At 39.0% G+C, this 25,475-nt stretch overlaps 1 protein-coding gene across 1 annotated transcript in view; it reads right to left on the bottom strand.

Moving 5' to 3' along the window:
- The window catches only part of CTNNAL1 (catenin alpha like 1), a 57,067-nt gene that overhangs the window by 20,946 nt on the left and 10,646 nt on the right, over positions 1-25,475 (bottom strand). The window contains exons 2-7 of the mRNA XM_082046386.1: positions 16,484-16,673; positions 8,935-9,122; positions 4,677-4,796; positions 2,273-2,362; positions 1,828-1,998; positions 858-1,058 (exon numbers count right to left, since the gene is read on the bottom strand). Coding sequence (XP_081902512.1) covers positions 858-1,058; positions 1,828-1,998; positions 2,273-2,362; positions 4,677-4,796; positions 8,935-9,122; positions 16,484-16,673 — 960 coding nt within the window. The remainder of the gene's footprint in view (positions 1-857; positions 1,059-1,827; positions 1,999-2,272; positions 2,363-4,676; positions 4,797-8,934; positions 9,123-16,483; positions 16,674-25,475) is intronic.

Below are 25,475 nucleotides of genomic sequence, written 5' to 3' on the forward strand. Positions count from 1 at the left end.
GCTCTTCAAACTGCACTACTACATTAAGAACACCTGACTGCAGCATCTGATTCAAAGAAAGAAAAGGAACAAAAAAGCAGTGTCATAATAAACTCAGTTAAGGAAGTATTCTATACTAGCATACATCTGCCATATTTCAGAGTGTTAATGAGATTTAGTGCTATACATTTCCCCAGGAACAAGACTGAAAGCAAGTCAGCATCAGAAACAGACACTATTTTCTATCTCTGCTTTTCCTCCCCCTTTTGCATGTATCTTCTATCATCTTCAAGGAAAAATATAAGACAAATGACAGAGGGAGGCTTAATGTGCTTCTTCTCTAAAAAGGAAAATTGGATCATTTGAATCTTGTGAAAAGGACAAACAAAATTCCCTGTAAGTCTTAGTGGCTCTTTTCTCTCTTCACATTTTTTTAGAATATTTCCCTTTTCAGTGTTTAAGTGTTTTCAATATTCTGTTGAAAACAAAGAAACATAAATTGTGGTCACTGCCATGGGATCAAGACAATCGAAGTCTCTGAACTACTTAACCAAAAGATGTAACTCTTTAACCCTATGCAATGATACTTCTATTCGCCTCCTTGTTTCCACTTAGAGCTTTGTTAAAATTAGGCTACTGCCACTAGTAGCCTAATTTAGCCATCAAAGAATCAATGAAGCAATCAATACCATTGGGGCAGGGGGAGGACAGAACATATTGAAGCTGCAGAAGCACAGAACAAACTCTGGCTTCCTTCATCACCTCTCACTGTGGGGAATACAGGCAGTTCTCTCTTCCTAGACCAGAAGAAACACTGCATTAACAATTTCTTCCCAAAGTAGAGGTGAAAAGATTTACTTTGCTTAAAAAGCTCTTACAGCTTGCATCCACACTGAAACCAGCTGCTCTAGTTCCATTTTAGCCTGTTTAGACAGCTCCAAAATGTGTTCTCTGTGCTCATGACTGGTATAGGCAGAGTCTGTGAAGTCCTCCGTATGTTCCAGGATAACTTCCAGCATTGTTGAAAGGTTCTCTTTTGATAGAAAATAAAGATTCTCACGAAGACCCTCCACCTTATTCTGAAAAAGAAACACAGCAGTTCCTTCAGAGTTTGTGATTATACAGTTGTGATGCAACTGCAGAAAAGAGAGCAGATGCATCATTTTACGTTTTATTTTTCTCTCAGTGTTTTTTTTTTTATTATTCACTTATTTTCAAAGTCATCCAACAACTTGCTTGTATCCAGACATCCAGTTTAGGCTCTAGGAATTTTTTTTAAATGTAATAACACCATCAGCAAATTACTGGCCACTCATCAGAAGTAACAGCAAATACGTTACTGTTCTCATGCTGTCAATTACAAGCTTTTAAGTTCAGTTAAATTTCATAAATTAATCGTGCATTCAGATTTTGTTTGATCTTTACAAGTTTTTCAACATCCATACCATCCATTTTGAGTGTTTTTCTAAAAATGTACATGTAGCAAATAGAATACTTTGAGGCACTTTGGAAAAATTTCAACCAAATTTTAAGGGGGGAAGAGAAGATAGATAAATAAATAATAATATATATTAAAAAATAAAAGTGACAGCCTCCAAAGAAATGAGACATAGTTGTTCATTAACTGTTCTTAACTGAGTATGAAATTTAGAAAACCCTTTATCGGGAAATATAGAGTGAGCTACAAGATAAAATTACAGTTCATAACATTTCCTTTGAATCACAATTTGCTCCTTTAAATGTTAGAATGAATATTTTTGTGTGCAGTGTTAAAAATATTTTTTTTCAAAATTCTAGTCTTGAGGTAATTTATTAGGCTGTAGAAAACAACACTATCTCTATTCTTACCTTGAATTCTTTGATGCCAGAATATATGCTGATGGGAGGCATTTCGTTTTCTCCATTTGGTCTAGAGTCAGTTACAATTTCTATTACCTGTTCCAAAGCTAACCTCATCCGATGAAAAACTCCATCCTTGTTTATACGAGCAGATTCACAGTCTGGATGCCTCAGACAAGTCTTTTTAAAGAAAGCAAAGTAAGTATTATGAAGTATAGTGAAATGAATGCTTCCTAAAGCAAGTGTATAAAATGCGTCAGAATATAATAATTTCTTTTTGTTAAACTGCTATTGTGTGAAGTAGAACTCATAGCATTACTGAGAATATGAAGATTTTACACCCTTCTTTAGCATGAAGTTTAAGGTGGGGCTGAGAAAGAAGAGTCAACTATCCCGCCAGATGCCATCCTGTGTGATTTACCCAAGTTGTGTAAGAATGTGCACACTCACTCACCTTTGAAGCAGTCAGGAGCATCATGGTGCACTTCTCAAGAACAGCCCTAGATGCTGCCATTCTAGCCTTTTTCTTCTCATCCTTCAAATCCTAAACATCAAAAGAAAAAATTACCTGAACATTACACAGTACCTAAAATGTTAACTGCTAGTGAGACTGCAAAACGGAAACTCTTGCAGATGGATGGGTTGTAAGAAAGCTTCTTTATGTCTGACAACTGCTATTTTCAGCCTAACTCATGATCTAGAACTTGCTTTTCAGACTGATTTTAATTTATGCACCTATTCTTGGCTCTATTCAATTCAGATTTCAAAGAAGGGAGACCTCAGAAATATAGAGCATGTTATATAAACTGTCACTAATTTTCCCATCTTTATCATAAGCATTAGTCATAAAATAGAAAAATTAGAGGAAAATAATAGCTGACTAGAGAATATTTTCTGAAATGAGGATAGGGTAAAGCAGAGACAGAGAACACCAGATTTTAGTTGTACTGCAGTGAAGGAAATATATCTTTTGTCTACTTGAGTGTTATACTTAATATATCCCAGTATCAAACAAAGTTTTAATAGGCTAGAAAAGCAATTCCTCTGTAGAAAGGCAGGAACTTCTCCAGAACTCTCCAGAGAGAGAGAGAGATACACCTGCAAAACTGAACTATACCCTCAGAAAAGTTCATGAAAAAGGAAAAATGTAGAGTCCAAACTGGGAGTGGAGGGAGGCAAAGAAGACGACAAGACATTAATCCCTCAATATGTAGGACAGTCTAACAAGATGAAGAATTTGCAAAGCTACAACTAAGATCTTTTCAGTGCTACCAAAGATAGCTGAGTGCTGTTTGAGGCAACTGAATGGGACCATCTGAAAAGGGAACAGTTTACAGAATGCAATTAATCCTAAACTGTTCTAGATTAGCAATTAAAACAAAAAAAAAGAAGATAAATCACTGCAGCAGTCCCTTTTGACATTGCTATAAAATCTCATTTAGCAACTACAGAAAATCTTTAAGATCCAGATCACCATATTAAAAACCAAAACAAGCCCCCCTCGCCCCCCCAAAAACCAAAACAACAAAAAACCCCACCACAGCTCGTTTCTGAAATTCTGATAAATATGTCCACACTCAAGAGTTTCTGGCATACTTATTATAAATATACTAAGGAAAAATACCTTGAGGATGTTTCCTCCCAATAAATCTAACAATTCCACAGAGCAGCCTACACACCATAAAACGAGAATATCAAGAAAGTTTTGACACAATTTAAAAAGTACTAATGAAACACTTTTTCCAAGAGTGTCAAAGTAGGCAAGGAGAGGAGAGCCAAGGACCAGTTAACGTTGAAAACTAGAAACAGCTGAAAAGAATATCACTTACTAGTGATCACTTTTCTCTTTCCAAGGAACAACTGCTATGAATATTTCAGGGTAAAATAAAGATAATTGATTTCCAAGGAAGTATTTCCTCTAATTATATGTAGTTTTCCCAGAAGTGGTTCTTTGCTACAGAGCATGCGCTTAGCAAACTCAGAACACATCAACAGTAAAAGGAGTGTGGGCTGTGTTTTCAGCAGAGTTCTCTAACATTTTATATGAAGGATGCTGTGCCATATCACAAAAAATGCCTCTATATACATGAGGTTGGCCAATTGTTTACACAGATTGAATTCTGAATTTTGCTGGATATTAGGGACTCTATATCAGACCCTGGTCCAGTTCTGAATAGATTTGATTGCCAAGGGGAAAGAACTACAGCTCACAGCAGAAGTCTTAATTTTCAATGAACCTTTTCTTTACATAGAAGTAGCAGCAAAAAGCTTCCTGAGTGAATGAAAGGCTTTGAAAGAGCAATTGCATGTGAGAAGTAAAAAAAACATTATCCCAACATAGAAAGTTTTGACCTAACCCTAGAAAAATATTCCATAATAATAATAATAATAATAATAATAACAATAATAATAATGATGCAAACAAAAGCTTTATTAGGATCTAAAGATTGCATGTTTGGAGTTCTCTAAAATAATTACTCTGCTTTCAAATCCCTTCACTGTATGCAAACATCAAATGTTCCTGTCAAGTAATAACAGACAAATTCTCTACTAGAGTAATAAGCCAGAAAAGTTAGAGCCCAAAGACGGTGACTGAAGCAAAAGGACATCTCAAAGACCATGCACCCAGGCTTCTGGAAGATACATGGATCAAACAATGCAGTGGTATTTCTCAGGCTGAGCTTTAAAATCAAACGATGTGCTTTGAGTGGAGCAAGGAGAAAAAGTTAGGTTTCAGAGATAGGACACCAGCAATTGTTCTGTCAAAATTAATCATCCAAGAAGAACGCAAATAGTCCAGCGAATCAGACGAAAATGATACCTTACAACATCTCTCACAGCTTTTTGTTAATGCTTACATTTTGCCGATCTCCAGTTAAATGGGCAAACTCTACCATTTCATTTCCAAACTGGCTGAATATTTGTACAAACTCCTGGAAACTACTGACTTTTTCTAGTTGTTCCATTGTTGCAAGAACCTGCAAGATAGAGGACAATACTGTAGATTATCAAGATACTAAACAGAAAACATTATTACTAAACTAGGAATACTATTATTAGCAGACACTTCTAAATCACGTGGTTTAAAATTTTGTTACTATTTAAGCATTAATAACATAACAGCTGGAAATCAAGTCTAAATTAATAATCATGCTTCATTAAGAATAAGTCATTTCTTGTCAAGTCTCAAAAAAGCATTTTCTTCACTTTTCCCAGTACCAAGAGTAACAGCATTACAGGATTTGTTTTCCAGATTTAGGAAAAATGTTACTGTCACATTAAATTTAAAAACATAAGTACCTGAAATTAATATACAGATTATAGCCCTATGTTGTAAGTCTGAGTTTTAAAGTTCAATTTCAGATGCAGAACTTTCAAACTTTAAAACCACAGTTGCACAAAAGAAAACAAATAAGTTAGAAATTAACACATAGTTTTATACTCCAACAATATCATAACAATTTTAACTCTGAAGATTTTTATTAGCTCTATATAAAACAAAGAACAAACTGAACCCAAGTTTTATCTTGGTCTTACTCAAGATACACAAAAGCATGTGAAATCAGCATTTTTTACAACACTCAGAAGAAGTTATTATATAGCTTATAAATCACTGAAGCTATCCTGCTGGAGTCACTACAGCACAGTTTATAACAGAGATTAACATTAGGGTTTTTCAGGTTAGAGGTCTAGTTGCTAAACCCAAAACTACCTTTCAAATCCACTAAATGTCTTCAGAAAGAAAGACAATCAAAGCAGTTCTTTATTGTGTTTCACACTGGAGATAAGATACTGCATGAAAATTTAACAAACTGTACTTGAAAGGGAGAAACTTCAACTTCTATTTCTTTTCCTATGCCAAAAATATCTTCCCCCAACTAAAAAAAGCAGTCTGCATACCTGATTATGACAAACTACTCATTCTCTGCAACCCAGGAGAACCTTTCTAGAAGCACCCATTCTTTTGTAATAGAGTGGCCCCTCCATCCCAATCTACATAATGCAAATGTTCAACTAAAACCTGCGAGTGCAGTGGAACATACTGCTTTATCATGCAATACTGGACCACAGTATCAGTCTGAGCATCTCATGTTGTGCAGCCAGCTCCACCATGGCTGCAGAAACCATCATTTTTGTGATTTAGGTGTTGATGCACAAGCAAGGCTGAGGTAGAAAGGATTTGGAAGGAAGCTGCACAAAGATGAAGATGTGAAAATAGTACAAATGCAGAAGAAGCAGAGAACAACAGGACTGGGAAAGTAAAGATACAGAAAAGTAAATGTGGAGAAAGGAGAAAACACAGAAGTTAAGGTTCAACTTTCTCTTCTAAAAATGGATACAAAAATAATAGCAATTATGTTCAATCATTCTTAGTTTCAGCAAGTATAGTACTACATGAGTATGGTCCTGGTTGCAAGCAACTCTGTTACAGTTACCCTAAAGCGAGTGTTGCTGTATTGACAGAGCTCTTGTCAAGTAAAAATTCCAGTGAAAGCACATGCATTTCCATTACAGTTAACAATTCTAGACATTCCAGGTAGAGCTGACATTCCAATAAACTAGTAATACATACAGGGAGAAGCTGTATAGACAGCTTTAAATATGCCTAAAGCTTATTCAAGAAGCTGTTAAAATGCCAAATACCTGTGATGTGTTCGTAATTTTCCATTTTAAACTTTCTTCAACATGAAACACACGGATAGTAATTAAAATATACATTTTAAAATATAAAGTTAAAATTATGTATCAAAAAAGGCTTGAAGTTCCTCTTAATATCTAAATTAGTATCACAAAGCTACTGCAGCACTATGAATGTCACCTTTCAGCCAGCGGTTGTAGGCTGACATCACTTGGGGGCATATCCATATTTTGAGCCAATGTGCACAGTGCAGCAACACCCCCACTACCTGTCACTTCCCAATTCCTTGGTCTGACACTCCTAACCTGACTGATGCCAGTAAGCAGAGCGAGATGTTAAGCTCACTGATGCAGTGACTAAGTCGGATGGACAGTGAAACAAATTTTGTAAGGTTGGAAAGACGTAGGCCTGGATGTAAGAAATGCACACAAACTAAGACTACAGGCACGGTATATATGACACAAAGGACGCAGAAGCAGGAACAGGATCAGTGGGATCATCAACCAGAGGCTGGGTGCTGGAGCAGATTACCGTTCCAGAAGATCTCAATCACTTTATCAGTCTATGAGACTGGATGTCCACCCACTAAGCTGTTTCTCTGTTCTTGGTCCTTGGTTGACTTAACTACTCTTGTTTCACTTGAGGAAGATGATGATGATAATGAAAATTAAGGCATTCAGAAAGAGGCAGCAAGCAAACTGGCACTAAAAGTTTAACACTGGGCATTCAGTCTGTAAGATGCAGCTGATATCTTCTGGAAAAGTGACCCCCTCCAAAAAACTGCTCCAGCTGGCAGTACTGATGATACTGCTCCTGCCTTTCCATCCTCTATGCCGTGTTATACTACACTGTCTCTGAGTATTTGTGTGCCCACATCATAACTCTACCAAAATATTCCTTAGAGAAAGAACTGCTTTTCTATCCATCACACCAGTGTCTGACACAGTTTTCAGGAATGTACTCTATAAATATCAAAGTACTGCCTGTATAAGATACCATCATTTGTTTAATTTGGTCTGAGAGATGCAAGTTGTTGTACTGGTAACACAAACAGAACAGACATTCTCAAGCACACGTAGCCTAGGGGTAGAAAGGAGAAAGCAATAAAACCCAAAAGACCACAAACACTGTGGTGACTATGGCAATTGGGAGTCAGACACACTTACTCTGGTAAATCAGAGTTCATTTAAATACCTTCAAAATTAAATCCTGTGCCTACACTTACTATGTTCATATCACTGTATATATGACAATATTTTCATATTTATTTAAAACTATCATAAACCATGCCCTGCTGCTGAAAGGATATATCCCTCCTTAACCCTTTCTGCTACAAGCACTTGCGCAGTTGCTCTGTAGCCTAAATCTATGTTAACACCAGCCACTTTTAGAAAGGTAAATTAATTCAGATCACTGCATGGCTGCAGGCAAGGGCAGAAGAAAAGCTCAAAAAAGGCAGCAAAAGGTATTAAACGTACCATTCTGATCCTCAGTACAAGAGAAGACCAAAGCTGCAAGTGACTTCAGCAAACTAATATTAATAAAACTGCTGCCACCTTCACCAAGCACTGGGAGAACAGCACTAAGACCACAAATGAGTGCTGCTAAGTCTAAAGCCAGACTGAAGCAGGTATTGCCATAGTTTTTGAATCCTAGACTCAAATAAGTGCCTTGGATCTCAAACCTGCAAAAGAGAGACCAGCATGTCTGGAAAGCAAAGGAAGAAAGAAACAATGAGGAGTCAAGAGAGGAAAGACGGGCTCCACTCTGGATTATGAGTTGAAAATTAATGGAAAAACCCAGGTCCCATCAGGCTCTCATTTTTCAAACGTGAGGTTTTTCTAATTTTGTTCTAGCACATCAGGGGAGAAGAAAAAAGAAAGAATATCCTACAGCCAAGACACTGCAGTACATCTGAGGTTAAATGTGTCTTCATACATTATTTAAATCAACTAAGTAGTTTCAAACTAAGTTTCAAGACATAAGTTAAACTGCACAAAACACTTTCAATCTGTAAGCCTCACATCACTAGCACAGACTTTTATAAGCGTTCCTCACAGCTTTTTGCCTTAGACACATTCATAATGTACTCCTTGTCTTGATCTTGGCAATACAAACATCCTGTCCTTAGCAAGTGGAAGCTTTTATTGTCCATTTTACTGACAGACACACTTTCCACCTTGCAGCAAACTTAAATAAGCAGTAACACAGCATCTTCTCCAGCATACTACGTCAACAGAGCAATACAGGTCACTTAAAATGTAGAAAGTCACTGAAAATTTTTATTTTATTCTCCTTGATGTACACCTGTCCCCTTTCAGCTATCTGATAGGTGAACATGTGCAAGACATTCATTTTTACCTCTTTATTTTGTACCTTCCCAAGAGATACAATGAAAATACCACTTAATTTGGAAACACTCTTTTGCATTTACTCCAGGTATCAGTTAAGCAAAACAAAAAAGGAGCTACAAATACCTTGTTTCTGGAAGTTATAATTTGCTTAATAACAATTCTGTCTGCTAACACCAGGACCTTTGTGACCGAAGAAAGCAACAGCCTTGCAGCTTTTACCACACCCGTTTTGTCAGTAAAGATTGTTATGTGGCTGTCAGATTCCGGATGATCTAAGCTTGCCACGTCCGTAAGCTGTGCAATTGTTTCACCTAGAAGCAAAAACCAAATAATTAGCTTTTCAGACTTACAAAGAAATATACTGGGCCATTAAGCATTCTTAACTTTTACCTTTGAGGAACAAAAGCAACTACCTACAACTCTTTTTTATTTCATTTCACTTCCTTCTACTGACTGTTGGTGGCATCCTCTCCATATTTAAACCTGAACTGTTATTCAGTAATGCCTTGTTCTTTCATCTGTAACACAGACTAGTTTTCTTACAGTAGTCTACAGATGTGTCAGGTGGAGGGGATGAAGCTGCGGAGTATGGAGGGAGAAAATGTTCATGGGAAATATTTTTCCAGTTTTAATAGCAAAAAGTCAAATCAGTGACGACACTTGCAGCATCAACCAACCCACTGAAAGAGTGGGATGCAGCAAGGAAGAAAGAACTACAAGTTCCCCTCCACCTTCCAAATTTCAGTCAGTATTCGCATAACTTACGGATTTTGTATTCCTGCAGAAGTCTTCAGGGATGAAGAATAAAGAGACTTAAAAAAATAACTTTATAACTTATAGGACTGAAGCATTATAGTGAAAATATTGAATTTTATGTTCAAAGGAGTAACACAAAACAGTATGTTGTCAGAAAGAGGAGGGAAAAAGTGGCAAAGAAGCACTAATTTTCAGTTCATAAGCAGCTTTTTATTCAACTAGCATTTAATACAACCACAGCTAAGTAGGACTGTTTGACCACTTCTATTTTTTATGTGGTAACAAATTCTACAATCCAATGCAGCCAATGGGTCTCCTTATCTGAGAAAAATCACAGGCCTCTATTCAATTAAAATTTCTGGGGTACCCTAGATAATAGTGCAATAGAGGAAAGGCATAGAGCAGTTTCCTATTTCAGAACCACAGAAGGACCACTGGGAGACTGAACTCAGGCAAGCTCTGAGACATGCTTTTTGTTAGCATGCAAGGCAAGATGTTCAACCTGCAACTAACCTGCAGATTATCCTTGAAGATAAAATCTAGGACATTTGATTGAGTCCTCTATGACTCATCTTCAAAACCTCAACTAAGGTAATTCACCTAAGCAGACAAGATACTCACTTCAAAAGCCTGATAAAGCCAGAGGTCCCATATGAAGGACCTGAGGGTGCATTATTAGTCTGGAAATACCACACACAAACACTATAGAACAAGGAAGGCCTGACAGTGTTTATGTATAGATTTGTCTCCTCCAACAACTGTAAACCCTTGAGAGCCTAAATTGCCTGAATAAGTTTTACATTATGACAAAGAACTTCCAGTTATTTTGCTAGGACTGGGTCAGGTTATAGAAGTAAAGGTACAATAATCAGAGGGTCTCTGTATTCTAAGTATGCAAATATGATAAACAGAGTACAATCTGAAATGGTGAGTTCCATACAGCTGAAGTGCCTAAAAATGAAGCAAGAAGAATTATAAAAGTAGGGCTATTATGCAAACAGCTAGAGCAGCCAGGTGAATAATAGTGAAGTTGTAAGACAAGTCTCCAGCCAGGCAAGGAGATCATTTAACAGCAAAACAGATTGGCCACTGCCTTCTCCACAGTCAAATTCATTTCAATTCAGGCCAATTTCTAGTTGGAACTGTTCAACTTTGTCAGCAGATTAACCCAAATCTCTTCATTTGACCTCAAAATGTATGTGACCACATAAAATGCTGTAAAAACACACAGCGAATAATTAAAATGGACAAAAAGTTCTTTTGGTAACCAAGGAAGGATGCACAACATCATTATCCCATTTCTTATGCTGTGGGATTCACCTTCTTGAAGCTGAATTATCAAGTCACAGGTGAAGCACCTAATAATACAAAGAGTAATCAGAGAACATAGAAATAGCTGCAATATCCACCTGTCAAAAGCACCAGACAGCCCTAGAAACTTGAGACTTCTGACAAAAGAACAAAGCCTTCCTTCTCTGCCTGCAGATCTGAAACTACAGGAGTGGGAATGGTGCCCTGGGAGTAAGCTATGAGGATCAAGACCTGGTAGGGTAAAAAGACTGAACCAGGGAATATTTAAGCCAGCTGGGCGTACACAAGTCCATGGGACACATCTGAGAGTGTCAAAGGAGCAGTTCAGTGTCACTATAATTCTGCTGTTGTGTCTGAGAGACGGTAACAATTGTGAGAGGTCTCCAATGACAGAAAGGCAACTGTCACATCCATCTTCAAAAAGGGTAACAAGAAAAACTCAGGTAATTATGAGCTAGTCTGCCTCACATCAGCCTCCAGGAATATTATTAAAATCATTTTGGAAGTCATTACCACATGAAGCAGAAAAAGGCAATTGGCAAGAGTCAGCACAAACCTGCAAGGGTGAATAGTCCTTTATTGACCTGAATGCCTTCTGTGATGCAATCACACTGTCTCTAGAAAAAGAAGTAATGGATGCTGTGTATGTCAACATTAGCAAGGCCTCCCACATGATCTCCCAGAGTGTCCTTATAACTAAATAATGAAATATGTACTGGATAAGTAAACAATAAGGTAGATAGAAAATGGACCTGACCATTGGGCTCCAGGATGGTGATATGTGGTATAAAGTCCACCAGATGGTCAATTACCAGTGGCATCCCTCAGAGACTGATACAAGGCATCAAAACTGTTCCCTGGATGATGGGCCAGCATGTTCAACAGACATGTGAACACCACCAAATAGGGGAGCGTCTGATATGATGGAGGACAGAGCTGCTAGACTGAGGGACAGGCTAGAAAGATGGTCTGACAGGAAGTTGTGAAGTCCAACAAAGGCAATAATATCCATTCCTGCATCTGGGGCAGGATAACACCAGGCAACAGTACAGGCTGGATCAGCTGCCTGGAGAGAACTTTTGTGGGGAAAGACACAATGGTCCTGGTGGCCAAAGAGCTGACCAGGAGTTCAGTGATGGCCAGCTGCAAGCTGGGTTGTTAGCAGAAGTGTAACCAGCAGGCTGCAGAAATGGTTCTTCCCTTCTGGTTGGCACTTGTGAGACAGCATCTGGAGTATCATGTCCAGTCTGGGGCTCCCCTGAACAAGAGAAATCACTGACACAGTGGAGCATGTGACATAAGGGGAGAGGTTGAAGGAAGCGGGTTCGTTCCACTTCAAGAAGAAAAGGCCAATGGAAAAGTTTACTGTGGTCTGTAACTACCTACCTAATGGGCAGGCATGGAGGAGGCAGACACAGACTGATCCCAGCAGTGCACAGTGATCGAACAAATAGCAATGGACAAGATAAAAGATAACACTGTTGCCCCTGTAAGAGTGGTCAAAGACTGTAAGAGGTGTACAAGAAATTGTAGAGTCTCCATTCTTGGAGTTAAATGTCTCTTCCAAATTATGTTATTCTGTGATTTTATTTATCCATTTTAAATTGTTAGTTTTCAACCTCATTAATTTAGTCCTTCTCTGTACTAAAAGACATGGCAAAACCAGGAGAGCACTATTTATTGCTTCCAATTTATTCCATGTCTTCCTTTAGGTCTTTGTAGTCAACCGGTAGAGAACAGTGAAAATGTTATGACACTAGCTCATTCTTGACATGTGTTTTCTCTTTTAAATGAACCGGTCTTCCCCACATTTTGAGGAAAACAAAACAAAACAAAACCCACAAACAAAACAAAAACAAACAAACAAATGAAAAATCCAAACAAACAAAAAAAACCCTCAAACCAACAATGACACAGATGGGCACCTAAAAATGTGCTGCTTTGAGTTGCATTCCACTACAATACTATCACTATAATCGCTAACATGGTGCAAGACTAATGTTAGGCAAAATCTGCTACATGGCCCTCTGCAGTGTTTTATGATTCTCTTTTGAGTCAATCAAATTACAAGGTTTATTACAAGGCAAGAGTCACAACAAGTCTGAAACACTGATTACACCCTTCACATGAGACAGATACAACATCTGTCATCCTTCAAAGCGTCTGCAGGATATGCAATTGATTTAAAGACTCCCTACTTTTCTTAGCAACTGAGATGCTTAATGTTCTAAATTCTTTAGTGTTGAAATCTATCTTCTATGCCTAACAGAATCTCTCTTTATTTTTTGAGGCACCATCTAATTTACTGGTTAAAATGAAGTATGAACAGCTCTACAACATCCTCCGTCTTAAACAGCAAGGCAACCTTGGCATCAGAACATGGGATTATTTTATACAACTCAACATTCTTGGCTATAATGGGCCAGATTTTATGGGCTTGCTTTGTAACACTGAAGTTGTCCAAAATAGCACTTGAGCAACTGCATTGAGACTGAATTCAGAGGACACTGACCCATAAGAATTTCTCTGCACAAAGCACTCTCTGACCTTGACCAACACTTAACAGTCCACAGAGATAATACTGGCACAAAAAAAACACCAAACAAAAAAACAGCAGCAAACACATTTGATATACTGGATTTCCCGTGTAAGTCTTAGATAGATCTCAATAGCTAAAAGAGAATAACTGACCCCTGTCAAGGTAAATATGAGGCTTGACAGAAAAGTAAACAGTCTATATCTTCACTCTACTAGATTGAGGCATATTACTGCATAACAGGAAACAAAACGTACAATGTAAAAAAGTACAATCATTTGGTGAGAGAAAATACTGCAGACTATTTTTAGATTCTGAGCTCCTCCTGGATAGACTGATAGGGAGAAAAAGCACTTGGCCACATGTATTGTCTTTGCATGGCAAGGTTTTGGTAGCAGGGGGGCTGCAGGGGTGGCTTCTGTGAGAAGCTGCCAGAAGTTTTCCCCACGTCTCACAGACCCAATGCCAGCCGGCTCCAAGACAGACCCACCACTGCCCAAGGCTGAGCCCATCAGCAATGGTGGTAGCACCCATGGGATAATGTAGTTAAAAAGGGGAAAAAAGCCTGCAGAACTGCAGCTGAAGAGAGGAGTGAGAGTATGTCAGAGAAACACCTCTGCAAACACCAACATCACTAAGGAGGAGGGCAGGAGGTGCTTCAAGTGCCAGAGCAGAGATTCCCCTGCAGCCCATGGTGCGGACCATGGTGAGGCCAGTTGTCCTCCTGCAGCCCATGCAGGTCCACAGCGGAGCAGATATTCACCTTTGTTCCATGAAGAACCCCACACTGGAGGAGGGGGATTCCTGAAGGAGGCTGCGACCCTGCAGGAAGCCCACACTGGAGAAGGCTCCTGGCAGGATCTGTGGCCCCATAGAGAGAGAAGTCCAGGCTGGAGCAGGTTTGCTGGCAGAATTTGTGATCCTCTGGGGCACCCACGCTGGAACAGTCTGTTCCTAAAGGACTGCACCCCATGGAAGGGATCCATGCTGGAGCAGTTTCTGAATAACTGCAGCTCATGGGAAGGACTCACGTTGGAGAAGTTTGTGGAGGACTGTCCACTGCAGGAGGGACCCCACAGTGGAGCAGGGGAAGAGTGTGTGGAGTCCTCCCCCTGAAGAGGGAGGAGCGGCAGAGACAATGTGATGAACTGACCAACAACACCCATTCCCTGTCCCCCTGTGCTGCTGCCAGGGAGGAGGTAGAAAAAATCAGGAGTGAAGTTGAGCCTGGGAAAGGGAGGGGTGGGGGGAAGATGTTTTAAGATTTAGTTTTTATTTCTCATTATCCTACTCTGATGTGATTGGTAATAAATTAATATTCCCCAAGTCTAGTCTGTTTTGCCCATGATGGTAATTGGTGAGTGATCTCTCCCTGTTCTCATCTCGGCCCATGAGCCTTTTGTCATATTCCCTCTGCCCTGCCCAGCTGAGGAGGGGAGTGACAGAGCAGCTTTGGTGGGCACCTGGTGTCCAGCCGGGTCAACTCACTACACCACAGCATAACCGGCAAGTCAAGAAACAGAGACCCAGACTGCGCTGCTCTTCTAGCAGCTGAGGTTATCAACATCAACTTTGGCAACTTTGGCTTGTCAGCATTTTACTTGGATCCCTGAAGAGAAAACACATGCTTCATATAACAAGTGGAATGTTTTCAAATTAGGACATTTCTGTTTGCAGCCAAGTTTACTGGAGCGACCATGAATGGACAGGCTGAAGTTTATCTAGAGTAGTCCTTCAAATCACAAAAATGTTCATTTACCACCAGCATTTCTCTAAACATTGCAATTCGTTGAGGGATGTTCAGAGGATTTCTTACAATACCATGCTCAATTTCTAAGTCTTTTTTTTTTTTTAAATCACAAAAATAGTATGAACTGCATCTCCAAGGTCTGAGGCCAGCACAGTGATTCAGCAATAAATGTACTGGCTAGGACACCAAGTTTCTCAAGCTTCTGAAGTTATTTAAAGTTAAAACCTAAACACTTCCCCACAAGTCCAGTTTACCTTAACAGATCAATTTTAAGTACAGTAACCTACGTCTTGGAGTACTATTCCTTTCTGCAGTTATCAAGAATTAGTGTGTTAAAGGGTCATTTATTTGCCTCCACATCTAAAAGCTCAAGATTGTCTCCCTGAAGCCACAGAAAATCTGTCACACCTGCAGGTACTTCCACCTGCTTAAATGGGAAAAGCTTCAAGCAGAATTTCCCATTATTCAAATGTATTAGAAAGAAAATACAAAACCCCACCACCACTAACAACAAAAGGACTGTTCTTCTACCAGTGATCTTCCTGAAGGCTACACTGCACATGTAAGAATATGCCTTTAATACGAGCTGCTGAAGTATCATGCAAGGAACAGTATTTAACATCCAGGAAAGTAGTTTCTAGCATGACACTGACATTCGCCTTCAGTATCAGAGAATGTAACCCACTATTTGCCTAGATAGAGGCTTCTGGGGGAAAGAAGGGAGTGACAGCAAGCAACTCCATCAGTTATTCATTTTTCACATTCAATCCACACACAGAGCAGGTTTGCAACAGAGGCTGAATCCAGCAAAAAGACAAGTACAATATGATTTTCATTCTACTGAGGGGAGTCATTAGATGACTGATCTGAGTCATCTTACTGAGTCTTGACGAAATATGGGTTGACACTGACCTTCATTCAGACATTTAGATTTAGAACACAGTGACCTCAATAGCATAATACTCAAATTACTCTAAATACTCCACTGTTTTAGCTCAAGAGCTATGAAATCTAAAGTTGTATTCTTATCACTCTGTTCTTTGTCTGTAGTAACATCGTAAGACAAAGAGCAGTCAGATGATTCCTTGTGGCAAAAGGTCCTGTGAAAATCAAAGCTAACACACAATTCCATTCCCTACTCATAAGATGACAGCAATTTAAGTGACAAAATCAGGTAACAGATCAGGCCTTGAATGAACCAGCACAAGAGGAGTAAGCAATCATGTAATAAAGTTCTTACATTACTTCTGATATTAAAAGTAGCGTGCCAAAAACGGCACAAGCACAAGAGATTACAAATTTCACAAGTAACTACATACCCGCTCTCCTTGCCTCGATGCAAGCAACACTCATTTCCTCTTTCAATTCATGATTTTCATTGGCTATAGCTTCACCTACTGTAACAAATCTTCCAACTGCCAGGTTAACTGCTTGGCCCACTCGCTGAATTGCTTGCAGAGTCTTGTCTGAACGCTTTGGTTTATCCTTATGATTAATAAGAGTAGTTATCTGCAAACAAGAAGAGTTAATTATTAGAACTGTATGGAAGAAGACATTTTAACTTTAGTATTAAAGGCAAGTTTTGAACTGAACTCAGTAGTAGATTTTTACCGTACTTCACTAATAAAATTTAGTGTTGAGTCATGAGGCATCATTTAACTTCTCAGAGAATGAAAAAAAAATGGAGTATAATTAAGTTTGCTCATCTGCTGTGATCTCAACTTATCTGACATCTCAAATGCATGGACGGATTCTTTTTTTTTCTCCTGTTTGCAGTATTAAAATAAGCTGCCCTAGGTCTCTCAAGAGGCTTTCTCACTACAGACACAGGAAGAGTTGAGTACAACAGCAGACATATCAGCACCATTTTGCGTTTGCAAGCATCGAAAATCTCACAAAGTTTTTGTGCTGCCAGGTAACTAAACACACTCATCAATTATGATTTGGGTGCTCTGGCTGTTTTTACTGAAATAAGCCTTTCTAAAAGATGTTTTATCCAACTGATTAAGGCAGACTTTAAACACAAGAAGTAGCAGTTTTTACACAAAAAGAAGAACCATTTGTCTTTTAGAAATAATCTGAAGTATTCCAGCCTTCTCTCCATTAAAATATCCACCGTACTCATAATTTAAACATCTTCAATTATGTGTGTTTTCTAGAATTAAAAAAACAAACAAAAAACACCAAAACAAAACAAAACCAAACCAAACCAATTTGGGATTATATTCTTCTTCTGACCTCTACACCTGGTATCAGCTTTTCTGCCCTGTACTACATTGCACTATACATTTCTTTTTGGATTGCATCAACCAGAGATCAACATCGGAGTCATGCAGGCTGCAGGAGACCAAAGATTTGCCCAGAACACAACCACCAACCACCCAAAGACAAAGGTAAAGCAGAAGTAGCTCCTCAACCAAGGCAAACAAACATGAAGACAGTGTGCAATGCTGCCACTCAGAATTACCTAATTACAAACTACATTACAAACACTGTAGAAGCTTTAGATTCTTGGTATCACAATAACTTTCTAGCAAGATGCAGGACAGAATTCAAATTCTAGTTCTGAACATGCTAAACCAGCATAAAAGTCATAGATGTTGCCAAAGATAGTCCCACCTGTCCCTGCCTCCATCTCTTTCTTTTTCGCAATGAATTCATCTGATGTGAGTTAAACCAAAGTTGTGAAGAAGGTGATGTTTGTTAGTTTAGTTTTTCTCATAATCAATTGCCCAATCCAGTTCACTGCACAGCTGTAGGAATAGTTCTGGTGGCCAAAGGGAAAAGGCACAGACTGGAGAGAGAAGGATGGGCAGAAGTGCTGCTTTCCGCAGGAGTGTGGTTTAAAATACCCACAGAACTGCACTGTGAGCCAATCCCCAGGGGCTCAAAGAGGTCTGCTGATAGAATTTCAGAATTACATGAATTACTCAAATGTCTGAACACCTCAGCTGTATTAGCTTAATCACAGATGTCTTCATCCATTCCTCAGAACATCATAAATCACAATCCACTCATTCATTCTCCTACCGGTCAAGCCTACAGTAGAACAAGAGCATAGAAGCTGTACCTGTAATGCTCACATGAGATCCAAGGAAAGAGCAGGAAACAGTGCAGGAACTGTTCCACTTAAGCATTTGATCAATGCCCATGGCTTACCCTTCAGATATCACTGAGTCTTATTTCTAGGGAAAAAGTAATGGTGTTTTTTAACAGCTTACTGGAGCTGGTTTTGAATGCCAGGAGCTGGTTTGGTCAAGTTTGCAGTATTAAACTCTCCACAATGGAAAAAGCCAATACTTCATTTGTCCCTGTATGAGTCCCCCAGTTCACCAAACTTCAACCCCAAAGCCTACGAACTCCTGCTGCCCATCCAGTGAAAATAAAATCATAAGATGAAAACAGAGTCCTGTTAAAGACTAAACTAAGGAAACATCTGAACACCTTCAGGTTCATTCTAGACAACTGCCATCACTTCAGTGGAAATTCCAATTAATATCAAATGGATATTAAAAACAGCTGTAGTATGCAACTCTCCTGAATTCTTGCATTGTAAACACTTCGGATATACCAAAATACCAAACACCTGACAGCAGCTACTCTAGCCATCACAGCTGGTGAATTCTTGACTAGTCACAGGCAGCAAGCCTACAGAGAGCATTAGACCAAACACTGAAGAAAACCCATTTGATAGAGGGTCACAACTTTGTTTCCTCAACTGGTTTTTAAGCAAACTGCAATTTAATGCTATGCAAACAAAGCACTAATATTACATTCATACAGTTACAGACTTCTGAAAAACACAGACAATAACACTAGCCTAAGACAAACAGAAGACAAGTTGGATGCATGTCCTGGCTGCAAGTTTACCTCCCACAGCATTTTATACCAGTAGAAGTTTCAACATGTTCTGCATAACCCTGAGAAATGTATATGCAACTAACACTGCAGAGCAAAAGGAATCTCATCTTATTTTAAAAATCATCAATGGAATTTTAATGCCGTATGTTACTGTAGATGTACACAAATGATAAAAATCTCAAAGATGTCACAGTTGAAGTTGCTTTAATAAGGTCTTACATAACATTTTCAGAAACATTTTCATTTGAGATATAGCTAAAGTTTACAATTTTATCACTTCTCTAGGACTCTCTTCAGAGAGGGTCACCAGTTTTGTAGAAAAGGACACCTCTTTTACCCCCCCACATAAGGTGAAGCAAGAATCAGCGGCTCTTTTTGCAGGCCCATCTGCAGTCATCTAACCTTATGACCTCACCAGTATCATCTTAACCCCATGAGGTTCAGCAAGGCCAAATGCAAGGTCCTGCACCTGGGTTGGGACAATCCCCAGTATCAATGCAGACTGGGGGATTAAGGGATTCAGAACACCCCTGCTGAAAAGGACTTGGGGGTGCTGCTGGATGAAAAATTGGACAGCAGCCAGCAATGTGTGCTCACAGCTCAGAAAGCCAACTGTACCCTGAGCTGCATCAAAAGGAACATGGCCAGCAGGTTGAGGGAGGTGATCCTGCCCCTCTGCTCTGCTCTGGTGAGACTCCATCTGAAGTCCTGCATCCAGCTCTGGAGCCCTCAGTACAGAACAGACATGGACCTGTTGGAGAGGGGCCAGAGGAGGCCACGAAAATGATCAGAGGGATGCAACACCTCTGCTCTGAGGACAGGCTGAGAGAGTTGGGGTTGTTGAGCTCAGAGAAGGCTACAGGGAGACCTGACTGCAGCCTTTCAATATGTAACGGGGGCTTATAAAAAAGACGAAGACTTTCTACCAAGGCTTGTAGTGACAGAACAGCAGACAATGGCTTTAAACTAAAAACAGTGTAGATTTAGATTAGACATAAGGAGAAAATATCTCACAATAAAGGTGGTGAGGCACTGGAACAGGCTACCCTGAGAGGTTGTGGATGTTCCATCCCTGAAGTTTTCAAGACCAGACTGGACAGGGCTCTGAGTAACCAGATCTAGTGAAAGACATCCCTGTCCATAGCATGGAGGTTGGACTAGATGGTCTTTAAAGGTCGCTTTTAATCCAAATCATACTATGATTTAATGATCTACTCTATACACCCACTGGAGTAGCTTCTATATTTAGATTCAACTGAGTTTAAAAACCTATGGCTATACACAGCAGCTCAGGCTTTGCAAATACCTCCTCAAATAATGAACTCTCAGCTGGGTAATATAATTTCTTCTCAGACTGGCTAATTAGAGCCACTACAGCAACTATCTTAACATTAGAATGGAGGGAATCTTATGGAGCTCCATTATTTTTTTCCACAGAAGTCAAAAACTTTATAGATTGCCAGTTAGAAACAAACATTGTGCAAGAACTAAAACAGAAGTTTGTCAAGAAATTGGAAACATAAGACAAACAGCTTCATATAACACCCACTTCAAGTGTGATCAATACTATGGCAGTAGATGTAGAAAATACAGCCTGTACTAATATAGTAAAAAGGTAAAAAACAAACAAAAAAAGTAAGTAACAAACAGCCCTGGACATAGGAGTAGGTAAGTCATGATAAAAGAGACAGAGAAAGATAGAGAAGGGCAACGAAGCTAGGGAGGGGTCTGGAGCACAAGTCTGATGAGGAGCAGCTGAGGGAACTGGGGCTGCTTATCCTGGAGAAAAGGAGGCTGAGGGGAGACCTTATCACTGTCTACAACTACCTGAAAGGAGGCTGTAGCATGGAGGGGGTTGGGCTCTTCTCCCAAGTAGCAAGTGACAGGACAAGAGGAAATGGCCTCCAGTTGTGCCAAGGAAGGTTTAGATTTTATATTAGGAAAAAATTCTTCACGGAAAGGGTTGTCAGGCATTGGAACAGGCTGCCCAGGGAAATGGTGGAGTCACCATCCCTGGAGGTGTTTAAAAGGTGTTTAGATGAGGTTCTTAGGGACATCGTTTAGTGCTAGAGTTAGGTTATGGTTGGACTTGATCCTGAGGGTCTCTTCCAACCAAAATGATTCTATGATTTAATATAGATCAGCTAACGGAAAAAGGGCTGTCTTTGGTTCTAGAAACATGAGTTAGACATACACCAAATGTAAGATACTTAATAGTGTCCAAGGCATTAATAAAGTTCTTCCGATACAGATGGGCTTCTCATAACCTGCCACCTGCAGAAAGCATTGCTGTGCAAACAGGGAGAATGTGTAATTCTGAGCAATACCATTCTCTTTCCTTCATGAAGTGTTAAGAGTGACAGGCGTAAACTTAACTATATCCTCCATTTAAAATAAAGTTATGAAAAATCAGAGGTAATAGCAACTGCAGTTTCAGTTCTTTTACAACACTTAATCAAGCTTGTAATTAATAATGAAAGTTAAAAAACCAACAAGCAAGAACTTAACTGAGCAAGGAGATGAATTTCATTTGTATGTTAAGTGAGAAATTCAAGGGAATTGTGATGTTAATAACCAGCACAAACATTATTTAACCAGTTCAGACCACAGTGAAAAAAAATAAATAATCCCTAAGCAGTACAATTGGAAGGGTGTTGGGGTGAGGCATACAATACCATTTGCTTCAGGATATGAATAATGCAATGAGCATTAAAAGGCCAGTAAGCTAGGCTTCTAAACTAAAGAATAAGCAAAGTTTCTGTTCCCGACTTTTAAGGAACATTTAAAACAAAGATACAGAATCAGACAAGTTAAATGGAGAAAGGCAAAGATCCACAAGAAAGCTAACAAAGAACTTTATGCCCAGCAATGAACCACCTTTATCCAAAGATACCATAAGAGCCTGTAAAAAACTGAATTAGTGAAAACTTGCAGTGTTTAAGGATATATTAAATTACAGAGAATTGCTTTTCCCCTGGAGCCCATCCAGTTGCAACCAGACCAGAACTGTTACTGCGGTGTTTCAGTTGTTTTTTGGTGTGTTTTGTTTTGTTTTGTTTTTTAAAGTAGGAAACCCTGGTGACTCCAAGAACATTATCTAAGATCTTATTTAAGCTTAACACCTCCCAGATATTTAATCTGTTGTATTCTGATCGTGTATCACCCAGTCACTAACATCCGTGGTCTTTGGGCAGGAGCTATCAGCTGAAAATATTACCGGCAAGTCTCTTTGAACAAGATAAATACGTTACGTGCTGTTTACTTAAGGATTTACTGATCAGGTCCTAGAAAGGAAACAGTCCTTTTGATGGTCCTCATGCTCTGTTTAATGTGGGCTCTTACACTATTTCCATGGAATGCCTAGCTGAGATTTGAGACAATCAGTTTAAGGAGTGTGCAGTCTCAAGAAATTGTCAGTTACAATGTTTTGTCACTTGTTACAACCAGCCCCAGAAAAACTGCCTTTTCTCAGGTACTTTACCGAAACTAACATATATAGTCATAACGTAACAAGATGTACTTCATATTTAAGGAAACATGCTTAGTTGTAGCAGGTTTTGAGCAGCTATTTTCAGAGCTTTTTGAGGGCCTTCAGATACTGACATTTAAGTTGTTATAAGCTTCATGCACAGGAAGCATCATGACAGCATGCTTAGCTAAAAATATTCTAATGTCTATTTATTATCAGTGTAATTAAGTCTTGCATGACAGAATTAAATGACACTTAAAGAGATTGAGTTTCAGGAAGTATTTATAGACAGCTATAAATAAAAGCAGCGGAAACGTAGCTATTTCACAGTCACTACTACAAACACAAGAGTTAAACTGAGAAGTCATGTTGGAAGATAGTCTATCCATGCACCCTTCCCTCCCTCTAGTAAGTACCCACAATGTACACAGGATGATTTAGACTCTCAAGAGTAGTATGTTTTATTGCTTCACAAAAATTACTTATCTTGCTAGAAAGATTCAAGTTGTTTTCTGTGCAACAAGGATTAGCTATAGTGCTGTAGCATCCTTAAAAGTAATAGCTCCTCTTCCATTTTGTGTATTTTCTGCTTTCTACTTTCCATTAATTGTATAATGGTAGAAAATTACTTTCTGAAAAAATAAATAATAATACCAGGAATGGAAGGCCTTTGCTGAGAAAATGCAATAGCACTACATACTAGAGAAGAAGCTAGAAACCCCTACAATGGAAGCATGCTGTAAAGGAAATTTAGTTCCACTGGTTAGGACATACAGAAAACTTGGTGAAAAAAGCCTTTCTCATGGTGCTTATACTTTTATTAGTTCATCTTCAGTTTGGGGGCAGAGAGTAGGGGGAAATTTCTAATATTATATTTCAGGTACTGTCTCATTAGGTCTTGTGTACTACCTAAGGACAAATGGGTCTTCAGACTCATTTAGCCAGACAGCAGCACCCATTGTTCCAAGACCCAGATCTGCTACAGAAGACCACCACACATTTGAGAGAGCACAGAAGCAGCACCTGATATTTGACATCCAGTCCATAAGGGCCACAAGCAGAACTGTCACATAGACTTCTCATCACATGAGACAAGAGCCTTTGGGATCTCGAGAAGTGAACACAGACTACCTGCCTACCTACCCTAAAAATCCGAAGTCTGTTAAGATTAGACGTCTGTCCAAGCATTAATGGCAGTCTAAATAAGCATCTTCTACAATTTCAAGCACTACAGTATTTTTAGAAGTCTGGCTAATGTGACAATTTTTAGAATTGGAAAACACTATCTTCCCCACTTAATTCTCACTTTGTAGGAAAATCCTACAAAAAACTTTGTATAAACTCAACTTTGGAAGTTTTCAAAGGCAATGAAATGCAACTGTGTTAACTACTAATGCACTAGTTAACTGTAAGAATCCATATTCTACTTATCCTGAAAATGTTATGTGAGACAGCTGCCTCTGCTTTACGGACACTTGAATCATGACAGTTTCATCTGCCCATTCTTATTCAAAAGGGGCAACCAAGCTCTTTTTGCAGAAATCGCACAGACCTCAACGCATCATTCAGGACCTTGAATTACTACTTCTGTAAAAAAACAGCTTTCAAGAAGTGGTATGATCCTGCTACCCCATTTGTATATATTTTACTCATATTGCCAATGCACTGGTGTCTAGAAGGGCAGTACAAATATGCTGCATGTCTGAGACTGCTGAGTTCTATTACACTTGTGGTATTGAGACTGTTGTATCTTTACCTAAAGGGGTTTTATAAGCATCTTCTTGATGCTTTTGTACACATCTTCCATAAAGCCTTTAGGGAAGCAAATTAAATAAACTACATTAACAACCTGTAAGCTGGCTCACTTATCTGCAGGCAAATGCCAACATGCTTAGAGGAGCCTCAGGCAATCTTTCACAGGTAGTGTCTAATAAACTGATAAGCCTCCTCTGAAAAGGAAGAAGGTACAATCCAGGACCCGCAGTGACACGTAGAAGCTGACAATCAATGCAAGAACAGCCCTACCAAATCAGATCACTGGTGTACCTAACCTAGTATCTCCTACAGTACCCAAACATGGGTCCCTAGAAGAAAGCATGAGAATAAAACAAGCAAAGGAGACACTAGCTATTTGCAGCTAGAACCAGATTTTTGGTTATATGCAAATCATAAATTTCATTTTAAAACACCACAACATTTAATTGTGCACTTCTCACAAGCTCAACAGCTTCAACAGGTAGATAATATTATCTGGAAGGGGTGAGAACAGCTTCTTCACCTCCTTCAGATCTAGGCTTCAAAACCTACTTCAGTTCTCTTTGTAAAGTTTGCCAGGAAAGACAGAGTACACAACTTCAAATTCTAATACACACCTCAGATTACTAGTACTATTGCTGTGTACTCCTTACACATTCTTGGAATTGTTAAGAGATCAAAAGGATTCAACTCACAGCAAGACTGTGCTATAAGTAGTGAATACCCTTTGTGCTGAATGCATTCCTAGAAAACTAAGGGCCCTTTACGTTTCAAGATCCAAACCAAACACCACAGAGAAAATGATTATCCAAAATGTGATAGAGATGAACTTGTTCAACTGAAGTGTAGTATTTTGATAACACCAATTTATTTTCTCTATCATGGCTTTTCTTTTTTTTCAGGGGGGTGGGGAGGGACTTGTGTGTTGGTTTTGTGTTGCGTTTTTTTGTGTGTGTTTGGGGTTTTTTTCGAAGTAATTAATACTCTAGAAACTTCAGATTTTTTCTTTTTTTCAGTGGGATTAAATAATTTCCAACCCTTTTTGTAAGTTGTTGTGAAAAGGAATGCCAAAGAAACAAACAAACAAAAGGGATGAATATGGCTGAATAGTTCATGCGACCTATGGACTCTTAGACGTTATGTGGTTATTTGAATTACTTTAATAACATTACTAAAGTAACACTATGGTAGAGTAGAAATACACTATTTAATGTTTATTTTTCAGA

The sequence above is a fragment of the Streptopelia decaocto genome (assembly GCF_964273445.1).
Source record: "Streptopelia decaocto genome assembly, chromosome: 2".
NCBI classification, from domain to species: Eukaryota; Metazoa; Chordata; class Aves; order Columbiformes; family Columbidae; genus Streptopelia; species Streptopelia decaocto.